The sequence below is a fragment of the Hyphopichia burtonii genome (genome assembly GCF_001661395.1).
Source record: "Hyphopichia burtonii NRRL Y-1933 unplaced genomic scaffold HYPBUscaffold_2, whole genome shotgun sequence".
In the NCBI taxonomy this organism is placed as follows: Eukaryota; Fungi; Ascomycota; class Pichiomycetes; order Serinales; family Debaryomycetaceae; genus Hyphopichia; species Hyphopichia burtonii.
In genome coordinates, this window is record NW_017963729.1 from 617,968 (window position 1) to 632,205 (window position 14,238).

At 35.5% G+C, this 14,238-nt stretch overlaps 8 protein-coding genes across 8 annotated transcripts; 5 read left to right on the plus strand and 3 right to left on the minus strand.

The window, feature by feature from the left end:
* Positions 1 to 142: 142 nt before the first annotated feature.
* On the minus strand, positions 143 to 1,555 carry HYPBUDRAFT_105695 (glycerophosphocholine acyltransferase; the record flags this gene model as incomplete). The annotated part of the gene is made up of 1 exon (XM_020218433.1): positions 143 to 1,555. The coding sequence occupies one exon, from the start codon at positions 1,553 to 1,555 to the stop codon at positions 143 to 145; it is 1,413 nt and encodes a 470-aa protein (XP_020077664.1).
* Positions 1,556 to 2,318: 763 nt separating this feature from the next.
* Positions 2,319 to 3,947, plus strand: HYPBUDRAFT_189846 (uncharacterized protein). Its single transcript, XM_020222934.1, has one exon. The coding sequence runs from the start codon at positions 2,472 to 2,474 to the stop codon at positions 3,879 to 3,881; it is 1,410 nt and encodes a 469-aa protein (XP_020077665.1). The 5' UTR covers positions 2,319 to 2,471; the 3' UTR covers positions 3,882 to 3,947.
* Positions 3,948 to 4,062: 115 nt separating this feature from the next.
* On the plus strand, positions 4,063 to 4,422 carry HYPBUDRAFT_91685 (fibronectin type III domain-containing protein; the record flags this gene model as incomplete). The annotated part of the gene is made up of 1 exon (XM_020223886.1): positions 4,063 to 4,422. A coding segment is annotated over one exon (360 nt), but the record flags the coding sequence as incomplete, so codon positions are not given.
* Positions 4,423 to 5,260: 838 nt separating this feature from the next.
* On the plus strand, positions 5,261 to 6,336 carry HYPBUDRAFT_152007 (uncharacterized protein). Its single transcript, XM_020220795.1, has one exon. It carries the CDS (start codon positions 5,545 to 5,547, stop codon positions 6,271 to 6,273), a length of 729 nt encoding a protein of 242 aa, XP_020077667.1. The 5' UTR covers positions 5,261 to 5,544; the 3' UTR covers positions 6,274 to 6,336.
* Positions 6,337 to 6,372: 36 nt separating this feature from the next.
* Positions 6,373 to 7,873, plus strand: GLY1 (Gly1p). The gene has a single exon (XM_020219554.1). It carries the CDS (start codon positions 6,544 to 6,546, stop codon positions 7,690 to 7,692), a length of 1,149 nt encoding a protein of 382 aa, XP_020077668.1. The 5' UTR covers positions 6,373 to 6,543; the 3' UTR covers positions 7,693 to 7,873.
* Positions 7,874 to 8,176: 303 nt separating this feature from the next.
* TPO3 (spermine transporter) lies at positions 8,177 to 10,486 on the plus strand. The gene has a single exon (XM_020220796.1). The coding sequence runs from the start codon at positions 8,514 to 8,516 to the stop codon at positions 10,383 to 10,385; it is 1,872 nt and encodes a 623-aa protein (XP_020077669.1). The 5' UTR covers positions 8,177 to 8,513; the 3' UTR covers positions 10,386 to 10,486.
* A 152-nt stretch (positions 10,487 to 10,638) lies between these two features.
* Positions 10,639 to 12,360, minus strand: HYPBUDRAFT_165338 (alkaline phosphatase-like protein; the record flags this gene model as incomplete). The annotated part of the gene is made up of 1 exon (XM_020222701.1): positions 10,639 to 12,360. Exon 1 carries the CDS (start codon positions 12,259 to 12,261, stop codon positions 10,639 to 10,641), a length of 1,623 nt encoding a protein of 540 aa, XP_020077670.1. The 5' UTR covers positions 12,262 to 12,360.
* A 207-nt stretch (positions 12,361 to 12,567) lies between these two features.
* Positions 12,568 to 13,878, minus strand: HYPBUDRAFT_4694 (uncharacterized protein; the record flags this gene model as incomplete). The annotated part of the gene is made up of 1 exon (XM_020223445.1): positions 12,568 to 13,878. The coding sequence occupies one exon, from the start codon at positions 13,876 to 13,878 to the stop codon at positions 12,568 to 12,570; it is 1,311 nt and encodes a 436-aa protein (XP_020077671.1).
* Positions 13,879 to 14,238: the final 360 nt, after the last annotated feature.

Consider the following 14,238-nt stretch of genomic DNA (forward strand, 5'->3'; position numbering starts at 1 on the left):
GGGAATTTTCAACGAATGAAAATTTTAAGCTGAAAAAAAGAGAGAGAAAAAAGTCGTGCGCAAACTTACAATTTTTTACATCCGTACACCGGGTTTTTCAAATACAATAATAATGAAGTCTAATAAATAAGTAATATACAAATCAAGGTTTCTCTTCGTTGACATCAGAGAGTTCTAATGGTTTAATTGGGATATCGTCATTTTCCATATTTGGTTTATTGAAGGGGCTGTTATTGAAGAGCTTTTCGTTTTCCTGTTTCAAGAGCACAATTTCATTTTTCAAATTATTAACTTCTTTTTCAAATCTTTTACCAAAGACATCAATATAGTAGGTAGCCCCGTTATAAGAAGCCCAAACAAAGATGAAAGTGACGAAGAACCCACATGCATGTTTATATTTAAACCAAATTGGACAGAAGACCATGGTTAAGATTTGATAACCAAATTGAATTAAGGTAAAGGCAGTGATTTGCATCCAAGTATAAGGTAAAGAGTTGACGAATTTGCCCAAGGCTGATTTTGAGTTTTTCTTCTTCAAATAAGTGAAACTGGTCACGGTACCCTTTTCGATTTCCTCTTTACGTTTGATGGTGATGAAGTAATGATAAGTGACTTGCCAAATGGTATAGTAGATTGAAGTCCAAATGATTCCTCCAATGAAGTTCCAGTGATCCAAGGTGGCTACTGCAGGGAATCTTTCCGCCAAGTAGTCTTGGGGTAATTCGTGAACAATTACAAATAAAGTAATTGGAGGCATTATATGGATAAAAGAACTAGTTGTCTTTTCAATCAGATGCAATACTAAAGAGTTTCTCCAAGTGATAACTGCAAACGATAATGTACCCATAGCCAATGAAAATACGGATATGAACAAGGATTCACTATTGGGGAACCACCAGATGAAAAGCATTAACAATATGTTAACATAGTAGCAAAGATCGGCTAAATAAAACTTAAACCCAATTTTAAAATAGGTATAAAATCTAATTGGCATAAGCATAACAAATAAGCATAGGTGGAAAACATGGAAATAAGTAGGATACTTACCAATAATAAAACCTGCCATTGATATCGAAAAAACTGCCATTGCATAGAAAAATTTTTCTGTATTGGAAGATTGCAAATTCCTCGATACTCGTTTATCAAAATGGCTTAATTTACTTAAAAGTTTATCTTGTAATTCTAAATTCCTCTTTATATTAGAACTACTATTAATTGGTTTGAATTTCATACTATCATCTTTGAATTGTTTCAATCGTTGTTTGGTTTTGGATTTCATTTCATTAAATCTTTTCCTGGTAGAGTCTCCCACTTGCAGCCCAAAATCAAAATCTGGAAGTATTAACAACTTTGATAAATCAATGAAAGATGAACTGAACGAGTCACTTCTATTCAATGTATAGGTACTGCTTGAAATGGATGAGCTATCGTCATCTTCTTCAATTGCAGTATCCTGGTCCAATTCATTCTTTCTCACCAAATTGGACTCCAGAAGCGGCTCTTGTTCCAAATCACTCTGTGATCCCGGTTGATTCTTCTGTTCCAAGTTACTCATGACTGAAGCCACCGTACTTAAACTCTTAACCTTGTATGGATTAAGATGAGTGTTGTTAATGGTCATAATAAACGGTGAAACTGAAGCATGTGACAGCAATTGCTCTGGTGCACGGGTCTTTGGTGTGCTGCGAGCAAAAAAAAACGAGACCACGAAAGCCTTGAAAAGCACGATAAGATGTTTAAATACCGTGCTTTGGATTACACGTGGCAAGCCACGTTGGTGAAGAAAGTGTGGATCGAAAGCACTGGTTTAGTATTAGCAGGTAGTACGCTGGATGGTGGGGGAGATCAAGCGAGATAAGAAGATTAGATAACGGGCAAGAACGGTCACGTGACTGCAATTTGCAGCAATAACTAGTCTACTGCTAATACTACTACTTCTGCTGCTTCTACTACTGACAGACCTCTAAGTATTACGTTGGATAGTGAAGAGTGTATGGTTGCTTGCCATGGGCAATGTTTTGAAGGATACATGTTCAGCTTTCGGCAAAAGGTTTGGACAGTTTTCAAAGAAGCTTTATTGTCTATATTGGTATTGGCCGTTCTAATAACTATTCAGAACTGTTCAAATATCAACAGACATACCGTCAGCACAATACGTTTATAGTTATTGATGTACGTGGTGGATAATGTAGTCTGGTACCTTAGGTGAGTTGGAAAATCGTCTGTATCTAGTATGTCTAGCTTGTCACATCTATTCCATTACTTTGTAAAATCTGGGGATTTGTCAGCTTATTTGTCAGTCTTAGCTGCCTAATAACAATCTAATATCAGAAGTATTATTGTGAATATATAACACCGTTATAACTGTTGCACTCATCCGACGGTGCCTGGACTTCGCACCCGGACACCAGGCCCTGTTATAAGAAGAAAGTATCCCAAGCTAACGTTTGGGAACAACTACCCCCATAATCATGATCAACACCAACTATACGTTCAAAAACCTACTCGCATTCAACGTGAGTGGGTTTGCTTGTGTTGCGTTCATTGTTTTTCTAACTTCCACTCAGCCATTCTACCTAAATGAAGTGCTAGACATTAATCACAATTTAGGGAATATAATTGGTAATTTGGGTTTAATTGATGAAATACTATGCATATTATCAAGTCCATTGATCGGAACTTTGAATGATCGGATCAATACCAGTTCTTGGAGATTAAACGGGGCGAAAATCATTCAATTCATTGGATTTTCAATCATCTCTCTCAGTTTATTCAGTTACGCTAAATTGATTAATTCTTTGAATAAAATGTATTTTGTTAGAGGGGTTTTTGCAATTGGAGTAACTTCAATAATGAGTATGATTCCTGTTTTACTAAATGAATTATCAAATTCGGATTTTGAATTCAAAAAAATTGTCTTTTGGCGTCGCCGTCATCACCATCGAGAATCAAATGAAGTATCTAATAAAAATGGTAAATATTCAGCACTAATTGGTATTTCAACAGGATTAGGTGCTATTTTCTCGGTATCGATGTTTTTAACTCTACCAGTGAGATTAAATGATAACTATCCAAACTTATCTAATAAATCAAGCTTACAATTATCATACTTAATTCTTTCAATATTATCAATTATAGTAGCAATTTATCTATTGATTTTCCTATATAACTCCAACAAATCCAACAATCAAGTTGTCAATCCAGAATCACAACCTCTCTTACCGTCAACAAAACCAAATTACTTACAATTATTACACCATGGTATCAAAATATCTTCTAATAATTCTAAAATTCAACTAAGTTTTGTTGGTTCCTTTGTTGCTCGTTCCACGACAGTTTTAACTGCGGTCTTCATCCCCTTATGGGTCTATCATTTCTATCATGATTCTGGTAAATGCGATGCTCTCGACAAAAATAATTGCTACGATGGTTATATATTTGCAGCTATTCTAACCGGAGTGGCACAAACCATTGGATTAATTCTGTCCCCGATCTGGGGGATCCTCATTGATCATCGTAAAGTCGGCTCAACCCTTTGTCTTTTACTCTCTTCCATCCTAGGCTTGGTTGGCTGTTTTGGAATTTGTTTCAACTCGAATCTCGATCCAAGAAACTTCCATACTTTCTTCTTTGTCAGCCTCATCTCCTCGCTGCAAATCGGCTCGGTCATCACCTCCATGAGTCTCTTATCCAGCCTACAATCAGACACCTCCATAGGAAGTTTAAGTGGGCTCTACAGCTTATGCGGAGGCTTGGGGATCTTGATCCTCAATAAAGTCGGTGGACTCTGGAGTGATTCGTGGATCTTGGCTCCCTTCGCTCTCTTGGGTGCGTTCAACATCCTCCTCACCATAACCTCCTCCTACAATCTATATAAATAAGTATATGAATACAAGTATATGAATACAAGTACATGAATACAAGGAAAAGACGTTATTCTGTCAAAATCGAGATTTTTCAAAATATTTTGTGAGCATCTTCACTTTTTTTTTTTTCTCTTTTTTCGTTGAGTTTGTCAAAAGACATTTGTAATTTGTTCTTCTTTTCCAGATATTCTAGACAAACATGATTGAACTACTTCTAACGATAGTTCCTTCGGTATGTTGGTTGTTGTATCGATGTTACCAACTTCTTCAAACCCCGGTGGAGTCTTTAGTTGAAGATTTGAATATAGAAATACCTCACAGTCCAAATATTTGTATTGATTCAATACAAAAATCATCGGTTGTAATTCATTGGGATATTGAAATGAATAAAAGTGAAAACTTGTATTATGTGTTGTTGGTGAACAATAAGGAAGCTGCATGTTTAACACTCAATTCATGTAAGTTGAATAATTTGGTTGAAAATAAATTATATCAAATTCAAGTTATTGCCATTAATTCAATAACCAACTTCAGGTCCCAGTCAACCCCGGTATTCATTCAAACTTTACCTAAAAATAAAGACTTTATACCAAAGAGTTTTGGTACCAAGAATATAATGAACGAGGGAACTAAGATTAATTTGAATGAAGTTAGTAACGAGCAAATTAGAAAAATCGAGGATGTTAAAGTGTTGAATGATTATCTTTCAAAATATCAACAAGAATTATGTAAAGTCAATAACGAGTTGATCAATTTTGAAGATGGAATTAAAGAAGAGCATGGTAAGTTATTGGAAGAATTAATTTTTTATAAAAAAGAATTTGAAGAAGAGACCGATAATAAATTGAAAAAAGATAATAGTGTTAAAGATCTAGAAAAACAAAAGGAACAATTATTATACAAGAAGACTAAATTATTACAAGAGTTGAAAAAATTTGAAAATTTTAAAGATATTAATGATTCCAAACTTATTGATTATCAAATAAAAATTAAAAAATTGAACGAACGGAAAAATCATATAATTAAGAATGAAGAACAAGAAAAGGCCAAAATCACCAAACAAATCAGCGACATTAAAGCTGAAATTGAAAATTATAAACATACAAATGATAATTTGGAAGAACATTGTAAGAAATTATTAAGTGAACGTAAAGAATTGAATAATTTATTAAATCAATTAAAACCATTGATTGAAACTTATACTAATCCTAATCCTCCGTCACCAAATGCATCAAGCACCTCATTAATCAATCCAACGAATAATGAAGAATTATTACTTAAAATATTAAATTTAAAACCTGAATGGAGTGATGAAATTATCAAAGAAATTGAATTAGTTAACCAATTTGAAAATGATTGGAAAATTGCTTATAGAAATGAAATTAGAAAATACTTATCAATCAGAAACAGCTTGGAAATCAGTCGTATGAATCTTGACTCGAATTATCAGCCAACAATGTTAACTGAATATCAAGCAAGTATTGAAATTTGTGGATTTCATAATGCATTACCTAAAAACATAAATCCTAAAATTAAAAAATCTAATTGGTCCAACCCGCCATCAATTCAATTATCGGATGAATCTTTAAAACAACCAAATGTGTCTGTTTTAAATCAATCCTCTTCGTCACCTTCACCGGTTCCTTTAATTAATGAAGAATCAATCAATTATCCTCCAATGAGTAATTTGAATAATGACAATTGGTATAAATTTTATGGCCAAGTCTATTCAAACGACCAACAAGATTCTTTATTAACTCCATTGAACCAAACGGCTAGTTTAAATAGTTTAAATCTTGGTCCTGTCAATTCCAATCTTAATCCAAATCTAACCAATCTCAATCCACCAAAATTAAGATTTCCTTATGACGATCAAATTTATACCCAAAACTCTCCAATTGACGAAAGTCTCTATTCATATTCTTCTCCTCAAATTACCAAAAATACCTTAAGCACCATGTGGAGTGATCATCATAGTGGACCCGGAACTCCCAATAGTGTCCATAATAATTTGGCGGCTCCTACAAGTGCACCAGCAGCCCCTACAAATAATCCTTTATTCGGCCAATCCTTAAACCCTGGTGAATTAACCAATGATTACCCTTTGGATTATCTGTTATGGAATAACGGTAATAACAACGATATCAATTCCAGCTCTTTATGGAGAACAGAAAATTCCTTCAACGGAATGGGGTCTGGTGGTACGACATTGCTAGGTGCAAACAATAACCCTCCTACAATGAATAACGTCAACTTGAATGTTAACTTGAATAATTTGAATAATAATTTTTTAAATAACCAAAACCTCTTGGGTAACCAGTTTGGTCTTGGTGGTATTCAATTAAGTCCTAGTCTCAGCTACGGACAGCAACAAGAAGAGGAGCAAAACAACCCCAGACTCTTCTAGCATATATGATTTTCAATACATATTTAAATAGTTCATCTTCGTAGAAGGCATTTTATATACGGCATACTGAATAAAAAAAAAAAATCTGCTAACAAAACAAAAAAAAAAAAAGAAACCAAACTCATCTCGTTTTTTTTTTCCGGCAAGTGCAATGAGCGAAGGAAATTTCCCAATCCGAAGCAACAACTTATGACTAATCAGTTGGATAAAGTATAAATATAACAGAATATACTGGCCAGAAACTTTTCCTTGAGATAGGATATAGACAAGATGACTGTTATTAGTGAAGAAGAGTTCCCCACCACCCATAATGATTTCCGTAGTGATACATTTACGGTTCCAACCAAGAGTATGATTGAACAAATCACCCACCAGCTCAGTAGTGGAGAAATGGTGTTGGGAGATGCGGTTTACCAGGAGGATAGGGCCACCTATGAGTTGGAGGAGTTTATGACCGAGTTAACTGGGAAACAACTGGCTCTTTTCTGTTCCAGTGGTACGATGTCGAATCAAATTGGGATTAGATCTAATTTATACCAACCACCATATTCAATAATGTGTGATCATAGAAGTCATGTATTCTTGCACGAAGCCGGAGGGTTGGCCAGTTTATCGCAAGCCATGGTGCATCCCATCAAGCCCCTGAACGGAGATTATTTAACCTTTGAAGATATTTTAGAGAATTTTACTGAAGACGAAGGGGATATTCATGCAGCACCCACCAAAGTGATTAGTTTGGAGAACACATTACACGGGATCATAATACCTTTGGAAGAGATCAAGAAGATCAGCTATTTCTGTAATAAGAATAATGTTAAATTACATTTAGATGGAGCCAGAATTTGGAATGCCCATATTGAAACCGGAATTTCAATTAAAGAATACTGTTCGTATTTCGATAGTATCAGTTTATGTTTGAGTAAATCCTTGGGGGCCCCAATGGGGTCAATTTTAGTTGGAACCAGCCAATTCATTGAAAAAGCTAATCATTTTAAAAAACAATGCGGAGGGGGTATCAGACAAGGTGGTATCATGTGTAAGATGGCCGAAATTGCCATTAAAGAAAATATATCGAAATTGAAGAAATCCCATGATTATGCTAAACAAATTGGTAAATTTTGTTTAGACCATGATATCAAATTAGAGAGTCCCGTTGATACCAGTTTTGTTTTCATTGATTTGAAAAAAAATAAAATGGATCCTAGTTTATTAGTCGAAATTGGTAGCAAGTACAACGTTAAGTTGATGGGTGGTAGAGTAGCATGTCATTTCCAAATCAGTCAAGAATCGGTTGATAACTTAAAGTCGGCCATCTTAGAATGTTATAAAGAATCCTTGATTCATCCTTATGAGAAAAACTACGGTATTAAATTGTATAACTTCGATACCATCAAAATCAGACAAAAACAACATTATTAATGTATCTTCACTAATAGTAATTCGTTACATATTGTCCGATTCAACTCCGATACAACCATAACTACACAACAAATAACACAACAAATAACACAACAAATAACACACAAATAACACAACTAATAATAACCAAATAACACAACAAATATAAATAACTACATAATAACCAAATAAATAACTTCACGACTAGACCTCATAAACAACTAGACGACTGCTAAACAAAACGACGTAGCTTATCTATTTAATCAGTATCCGCGTCAATAAGATAATCCGTCAAATATCCGAGACCCTGCCGCAGGCACGTGACCGGCATCCCGGAAGCCGCCCTCGGAAATCAGCGGGAGCACCATCAATGTTGCGACCCGTGCACCTCGCCCGTACCGCACGCGCCGTTGTTCCAGGGGGTTCAGCCTCACGCGCCCCCCGGTTCCCGCTAAATACCCGTGGGTGTACGGGTCACATTGCACGGCTAACGGAAAAGCTGCGAAAAAAAAAAAAAAAAATATCTGAGAAAAGCCTTCAATTGATGCCAAAAACAACCAACAACTGATGTCAAATCACCCAATACTTGGTGCTGGAGCAGGGTCGTTTAGCCGTTGGCCAACAGAGTATGCGATCGATGAGCTTGAACGGTTGAGTAAGGTATAAATACTTCAAACGTTGCGATTTCTTACATTATTTTCTTTTTTTTTTCTTTTTTTTATTTTATTTTTCCTTGCTCCCGCTTCTCGGGTATTTGGTGTTCACCTTAGTTTATATATAAAGAAGCAGTTGTCCATTATATTTCCAATTCCTAGTATAGTATATTAAACTTGACAATAATCATGCCTCATTCTAATGAATCCCTTGGCTCTGCTGAGGATTTACACGCTTATGTTCCAAATGCCTATGAAGGTAATGCTAATGATAATACTGATGCACAATCAGAATTGAGTCCAGTAAACTCTGCATACTCTGCTGCTAACGATAACCAGCAGTTGAGTATCACCCGTACGGAAACGGCCAAGTCTTTACACGAGTTGGGGATCTCGTCTGATATCCCGCAACCCAATAGTTTGAATGCTCCTCCGGTGGAAAACCCCATTTTCCCAGAAGAATATACTTTGGAAACCACTACTGGGTTGGTTCCTGCCCAAACCTTACAGTCTTTGGGTAGAACCAAATCGATCCAGAGCCACCGTAAGTCGACGTCTTCTTTTCGTGGTGAAGACCACGAATCTTCTTCGTCGGATGAAAAAGACGATCATCCTTCGCCTGCGTCAGGTGATGAAGCTGCTAAAGAAGAACAAGAATTAGATCCCGAAATCGAGTTTGTCACTTTTCTTATTGACGACCCAGAAAATCCTCATAATTGGAACCCTTATATCAGATGGTTATACACGTTTGTCTACTCCTGTGCGGTGATTAGTGCTGCTTATGGTTCTTCTTCTCTTGCAGGTGGGTTGGGTACTATCGAAGAAAAATATCATGTTTCTGAAGAAGTCGCCACTCTTTCGGTTTCCCTTATGGTTTTAGGGTTCTGTATTGGTCCCTTGCTTTGGGCTCCGCTCTCGGAACAAATTGGTAGAAGACCAGTTTATTTCATCTCGTTTGGTTTATATACCATCTTTAATATCCCAGTTGCCTTATCGCCCAATATCGCTGGGGTTCTTGTTTGTCGTTTCCTTTGTGGGGTGTTCAGTTCTTCCGCTTTAACTAACGTTGGTGCCTCCTTGGTTGATTTACATAATGAAACTAGAGGGTTGGCTATTGCCTTTTTTAGTTTCTGTCCTTATTCTGGTCCGGTCTTTGGTGGAATTGTTAACGGGTTTATCTCGGTTGACACTGGTAGTTATGAATTAATGGTTTGGGTCAATTTGGCTTTTGCCGGTTTAATGTGGGTCCTTATGGCTTTCATCCCGGAAACTTATGCTCCAGTCATTTTAAAGAAAAGAGCTAAAAAATTAAGAGCTGAAACTGGTAATAGTAAAATCATGACTGAACAAGAAGCTTCTCCAATGTCCTTTTCTGAATTGGTTAATACTTGTTTATATAGACCTTTGAAATTTATCATTCAAGAACCAGTTTTGGTTTTGGTTTGTGGATTCGTGGCCTTGATCTATGCTTTACTTTATGCTTTCTTCTTTGCTTATCCCGTCATCTTCAACACTTTGTACGGTTACAAAGATGATAAAATTGGTCTTATGTACGTTCCAATCTTAATCGGGGCTGGTTTGGCTCTTTCAACTACTCCAATCTTGGAAAAAAAATATAATGAATTATGTAAAAGAAGAACTCCAAGACCTGAAGATAGATTAATCGGGGCCATGATTGGGTCTCCTTTCCCTTGTATCGCTTTATTCATCTTGGGTGCTACTTCTTATAAACACATCATTTGGGTTGGTCCTGCTTCTTCCGGTATTGCTTTTGGTTATGGTATGGTGCTTATTTATTATTCCTTAAATAATTATATCATTGATACTTATGCTAAATTCGCCGCTAGTGCCTTGGCTACTAAAGTCTTCTTAAGAAGTGCTGGTGGGGCTGCTTTCCCCCTTTTCGTTACTCAAATGTATCATAATTTGGGTTTACAATGGGCTTCTTGGTTATTAGCTTTTATCTCCTTGGCTATGATTTTAATTCCTTTTAGTTTCTATAAATTCGGTGAAAATTTAAGAGCTAAAATGTGTAAAGAAGATTATTCTATTCAACATTAATTGATTCTTTTTCACCTTTATAAATTATTTGCATTATAACATTATCTTTTTGCATCTTTATTTCTATTAATCTTTTACATTTTCATCATATAAATTTTTATCATATAATTCTACCAATTTAAGAGATAATCATTGGAAAAAGATCAAATCTATTCTTTATTCTTTTATATACTTAATCTATACATAGCATTTTTAAATTTATAAATAATATTTCATATTTTTCTAAAAAAAATTCAAAAAATTGTAATTTACTCTAAACAAATTCAAAAACTTGTTGTTTATGGAAACCATCTTGACTAAATTGCTGTACCCCTGGAGAATGTTTAGTATCTTTGATTAAACTACTAACTTCTTCCAAACTAACGCCAGTTAATGATTCCATAAAATGTCCAATTTCAATATTTTCGTGATTACCAAGTAATCCCCCTTCACGACTATATAATTTTTTATTGATCTCATCAGAATTAGAATACGCATAGATATTAACATCAACAGCAGTGTGTCCATGGGTCGACCATCCAGTTTGGGATCTTCTCAGAACTAAATCATTCAAATAGTTTTTCAAAGAATCTGAAGATTTGGAATATTTTTCAAGTAATTCAATTTCTTCGCTGGTATAGTCATTAATACCTAAATCGGCCTCAACAACTTCTTTAATGAGAAATTGCTTAAATTTATCTGATTTTAAACCTAATTCACTTTGTTTAAATTTAAGGATTTTTTGAGTTAAGTATCCTCCAGAATGAGTACTATTAAGCAATACTTCAGGGTACCATAAATAATCTGGATAATCTGGTGCAATTTGTCTAGCGGTAGCTAATCCTCCAGTTTCATGATCAGATGTAGATATAGCAACGGTTTCAACGTCACTTTCATCAATGAATTTAATAACCTCTTTAAAAGCATCGTCATAAGCTAAAACTTCTCTCACTTGAGCAGCTGGATCGTTATCATGACCAGCATGATCAATACGTGATCCCTCGATTAACAAAAAGAATCCTTCGTCAGAGTCTTTAGTAGCTTTAGACAATGAAGTTAATGCAACCTTGACTTGTTCAGCTAATGATGGATACTCTTTTGAATCACGATCAATAGCATAAGGAATATCAGTACTGGCTAACAATCCCAATAAAGGTAAAGTAACATTCTCACCCAATTTAAGTAAATCAAATTCTTCACGATTTCCAACATAACTCCAATCATTCGATTGTGCTTCTTCGATTAAGTTTCTTGAATCAGATCTACATCCATCTGGATAAGAATTAGGTAAGAAATGACATCTACCACCACCAAGAATTAAATCAACCAGTCTACCTAAGGGGTATTCACCTAATTGATGTTGAGCAATCAAGTCTTCTTGAGATCTGTAATCAACATGGGAGCTGAAACAGGCAGGAGTAGCATCAGTGATTCTGGTGGTAACAACAAGACCAGTCAAGTAACCTTGTAATTTCAAAGCTTCTAAGATTGTCCCACAAGGCTGTTTATCAGGGGTAACACCGATAGCACCATTGTAAGACTTTAATGCACAAGCAAATGCAGTGGCACCCGCAGCAGAGTCAGTAACTAAAGAGTTATTGGACCTAGTCCTTGAAGTCCCAATGAAATGCTTATCTAAGGTCAAAACATCATCTATTTCTAATTTATCTCTAAATTGTTTAAACCCACGAGTAAGGGCCAAAGAGGCTGGTCCCATACCATCAGTGACCATGAAAATAACATTCTTTTTGTTAGGATTGGATTGTAATGCGGCAGCACTAACTCCTCCAGGACCCCCTAAAGTTATCAATACAATTCCAACGGAAGTCAACCCAATTAAGATATCTAATAGAGTCTTTATGCTGAATGCATTGCGATTGTTGTTACCGAATTTCATCTTTTTTCTACTCAAATTCAATTCTAGCAAAGGTTATAGAAGACGTTTAAGCTGCTTTATTGCTATAGATCTTCACAGTAGTCGAAACTCTAGTTGAACCCTTGTTAATTCTATTTTTTGGTTTTTTCTGTGGTTTTGGGCATTTTTTCCAGCGTTTTTGTCTTGAAATTTTCAACTAATTTAAGTCTCATTAAAGAGATAGGGTTTACGGTGTAGATGCCACCAAACTACGTTATATGGGGTATAATTGACCGGGAAGTAAGATATATAAAGAAATGGCAGTACAAGTTTATATTGAATCTAAATCTACTTACTATTCATGAATGAAGATACCCATGACCACGAGGAATCGGCCGGAGTTGGTTCCAGCTTTAATGCTTTCAAGACATGGTCTTGTCTAATTTGGCGGAGTTCTTTTAGGATGTCGTGGGGTTGCAAGTCCTTATTCATCAGTTCAATGATGGACTCCATCCCATTCACTGATAAATAGAATTGAGATCTGGTTTTGGCATCCATGTTTTCAAGATTAAAAAGGATCGAATGCAAACGGTGCTTAACTGTAAACTTCTTTAAATCAATCAACAATGCAGAGTGGGAGCTATTATTTTGAATATCCTGTTCAATGATCGTTTGAACGGATTTATGATTGCATAATCGCCAAAACAATCTTTGTAATATATTGAACTTATCATGAAAATGATGAGAGATAAATGCTGATAATTGGTGATGTTTCGAAGTTGGAGACGTTTGCCAAATCATTAATGCATTCTTGTAGTCTAGCTTCTTGATAAAATACAATTCATCATGAGTTTCTTGTTTCAACTGGTCACGATACTGGAAGTACATTCTCCAGATTATTCTTTCGTAAAAAGGGCCCAAGGTCTTATTTTCAATCAGTGGTAAGTAATTCAATTTGAAGTTGGCTTCAAGATTTCTCAACATACCACTGGTTTCACCACAGTCACGTAGTTTTTTCATTAACACAATATTGAATTGAATATAGTTTATTCTTGACCATTTATTACGAATCATGAAATCATAGCCCAAAGACTCGACATTGACTGGTAATTCATTCAAATTTCTCAAATGCTTATTAAACATACACTCATTCAAGATCCCAACCAGTAATTTATCCTGATAATACAAAACTTTGATCAAATCAATAATTTGACTTTCTTTGGTCAAAAGCCGTATGTGTTTCTTAATTTCCAGAAGCGATAAATCAACAACATCATAATTACTTCTAGGCTTAACTCCATAAAGAACTCTCAAGTCCTCCATCAAATGGTTCATCTGATGATCAACTTTTGTCTTTTGCTTTTGAGTGGTTTCACGAGTGTATTGATCATACTGTTCCTGTGCAGACCCTTTCCTCAAATGATTAATAATCGAAGGCTTATAATTATAAGTATTCTTCACTTCACTCTTGGGAGCTATAAGGTTCAATGCATCTGCCAATAAAATATTACTATTCTTATCGGCTTCGTGATGCCCTAGCGCATCATTCTTATTTGTTTTATTAGACACCCCTCTAACGAACTGGAAAAATGGCCTGTTCACCACTTGCGTGTTCTTGAGTATCTGTAGCAATGCTGCTTCCGCTGGCTTGTTCGTCATATTCTATGAATCCAAAAAGAAGCTGTTAGTCAGTTGATACTTGTGTCCCAAAGTCTTTTATCATCCGTTTTTCGATGGTCGTGTTCCGCACAATATCATTGGGTCAGCATTAATGATACAACTACTACTGGATGGAAGAGGTATTGGGTTATAGATCCGGATGTCAGCCTGAGTTTGCTTGGTCTTCAAGTATTTGTAAGACTTAGGTGGGCCAATTTTTTTTTAAAAAAAACAGTCTACAATTGGTACGGTTAGTCCTAAAATAAATAAATACTAATTAAAATGTAATAAATAAGAGAATTAAAGACAAGGTAAATCAAGATAAAAGTAACAGGTATACAAATATTTGGTTGAGGGGCG

Excerpts from the sequence above, each read along its gene's own strand:
- HYPBUDRAFT_189846 (XM_020222934.1), top strand. The coding sequence starts at position 2,472 with ATGATCAACACCAACTATACGTTCAAAAACCTACTCGCATTCAACGTG.
- TPO3 (XM_020220796.1), top strand. The coding sequence starts at position 8,514 with ATGCCTCATTCTAATGAATCCCTTGGCTCTGCTGAGGATTTACACGCT.
- GLY1 (XM_020219554.1), top strand. The coding sequence starts at position 6,544 with ATGACTGTTATTAGTGAAGAAGAGTTCCCCACCACCCATAATGATTTC.
- HYPBUDRAFT_152007 (XM_020220795.1), top strand. The coding sequence starts at position 5,545 with ATGAGTAATTTGAATAATGACAATTGGTATAAATTTTATGGCCAAGTC.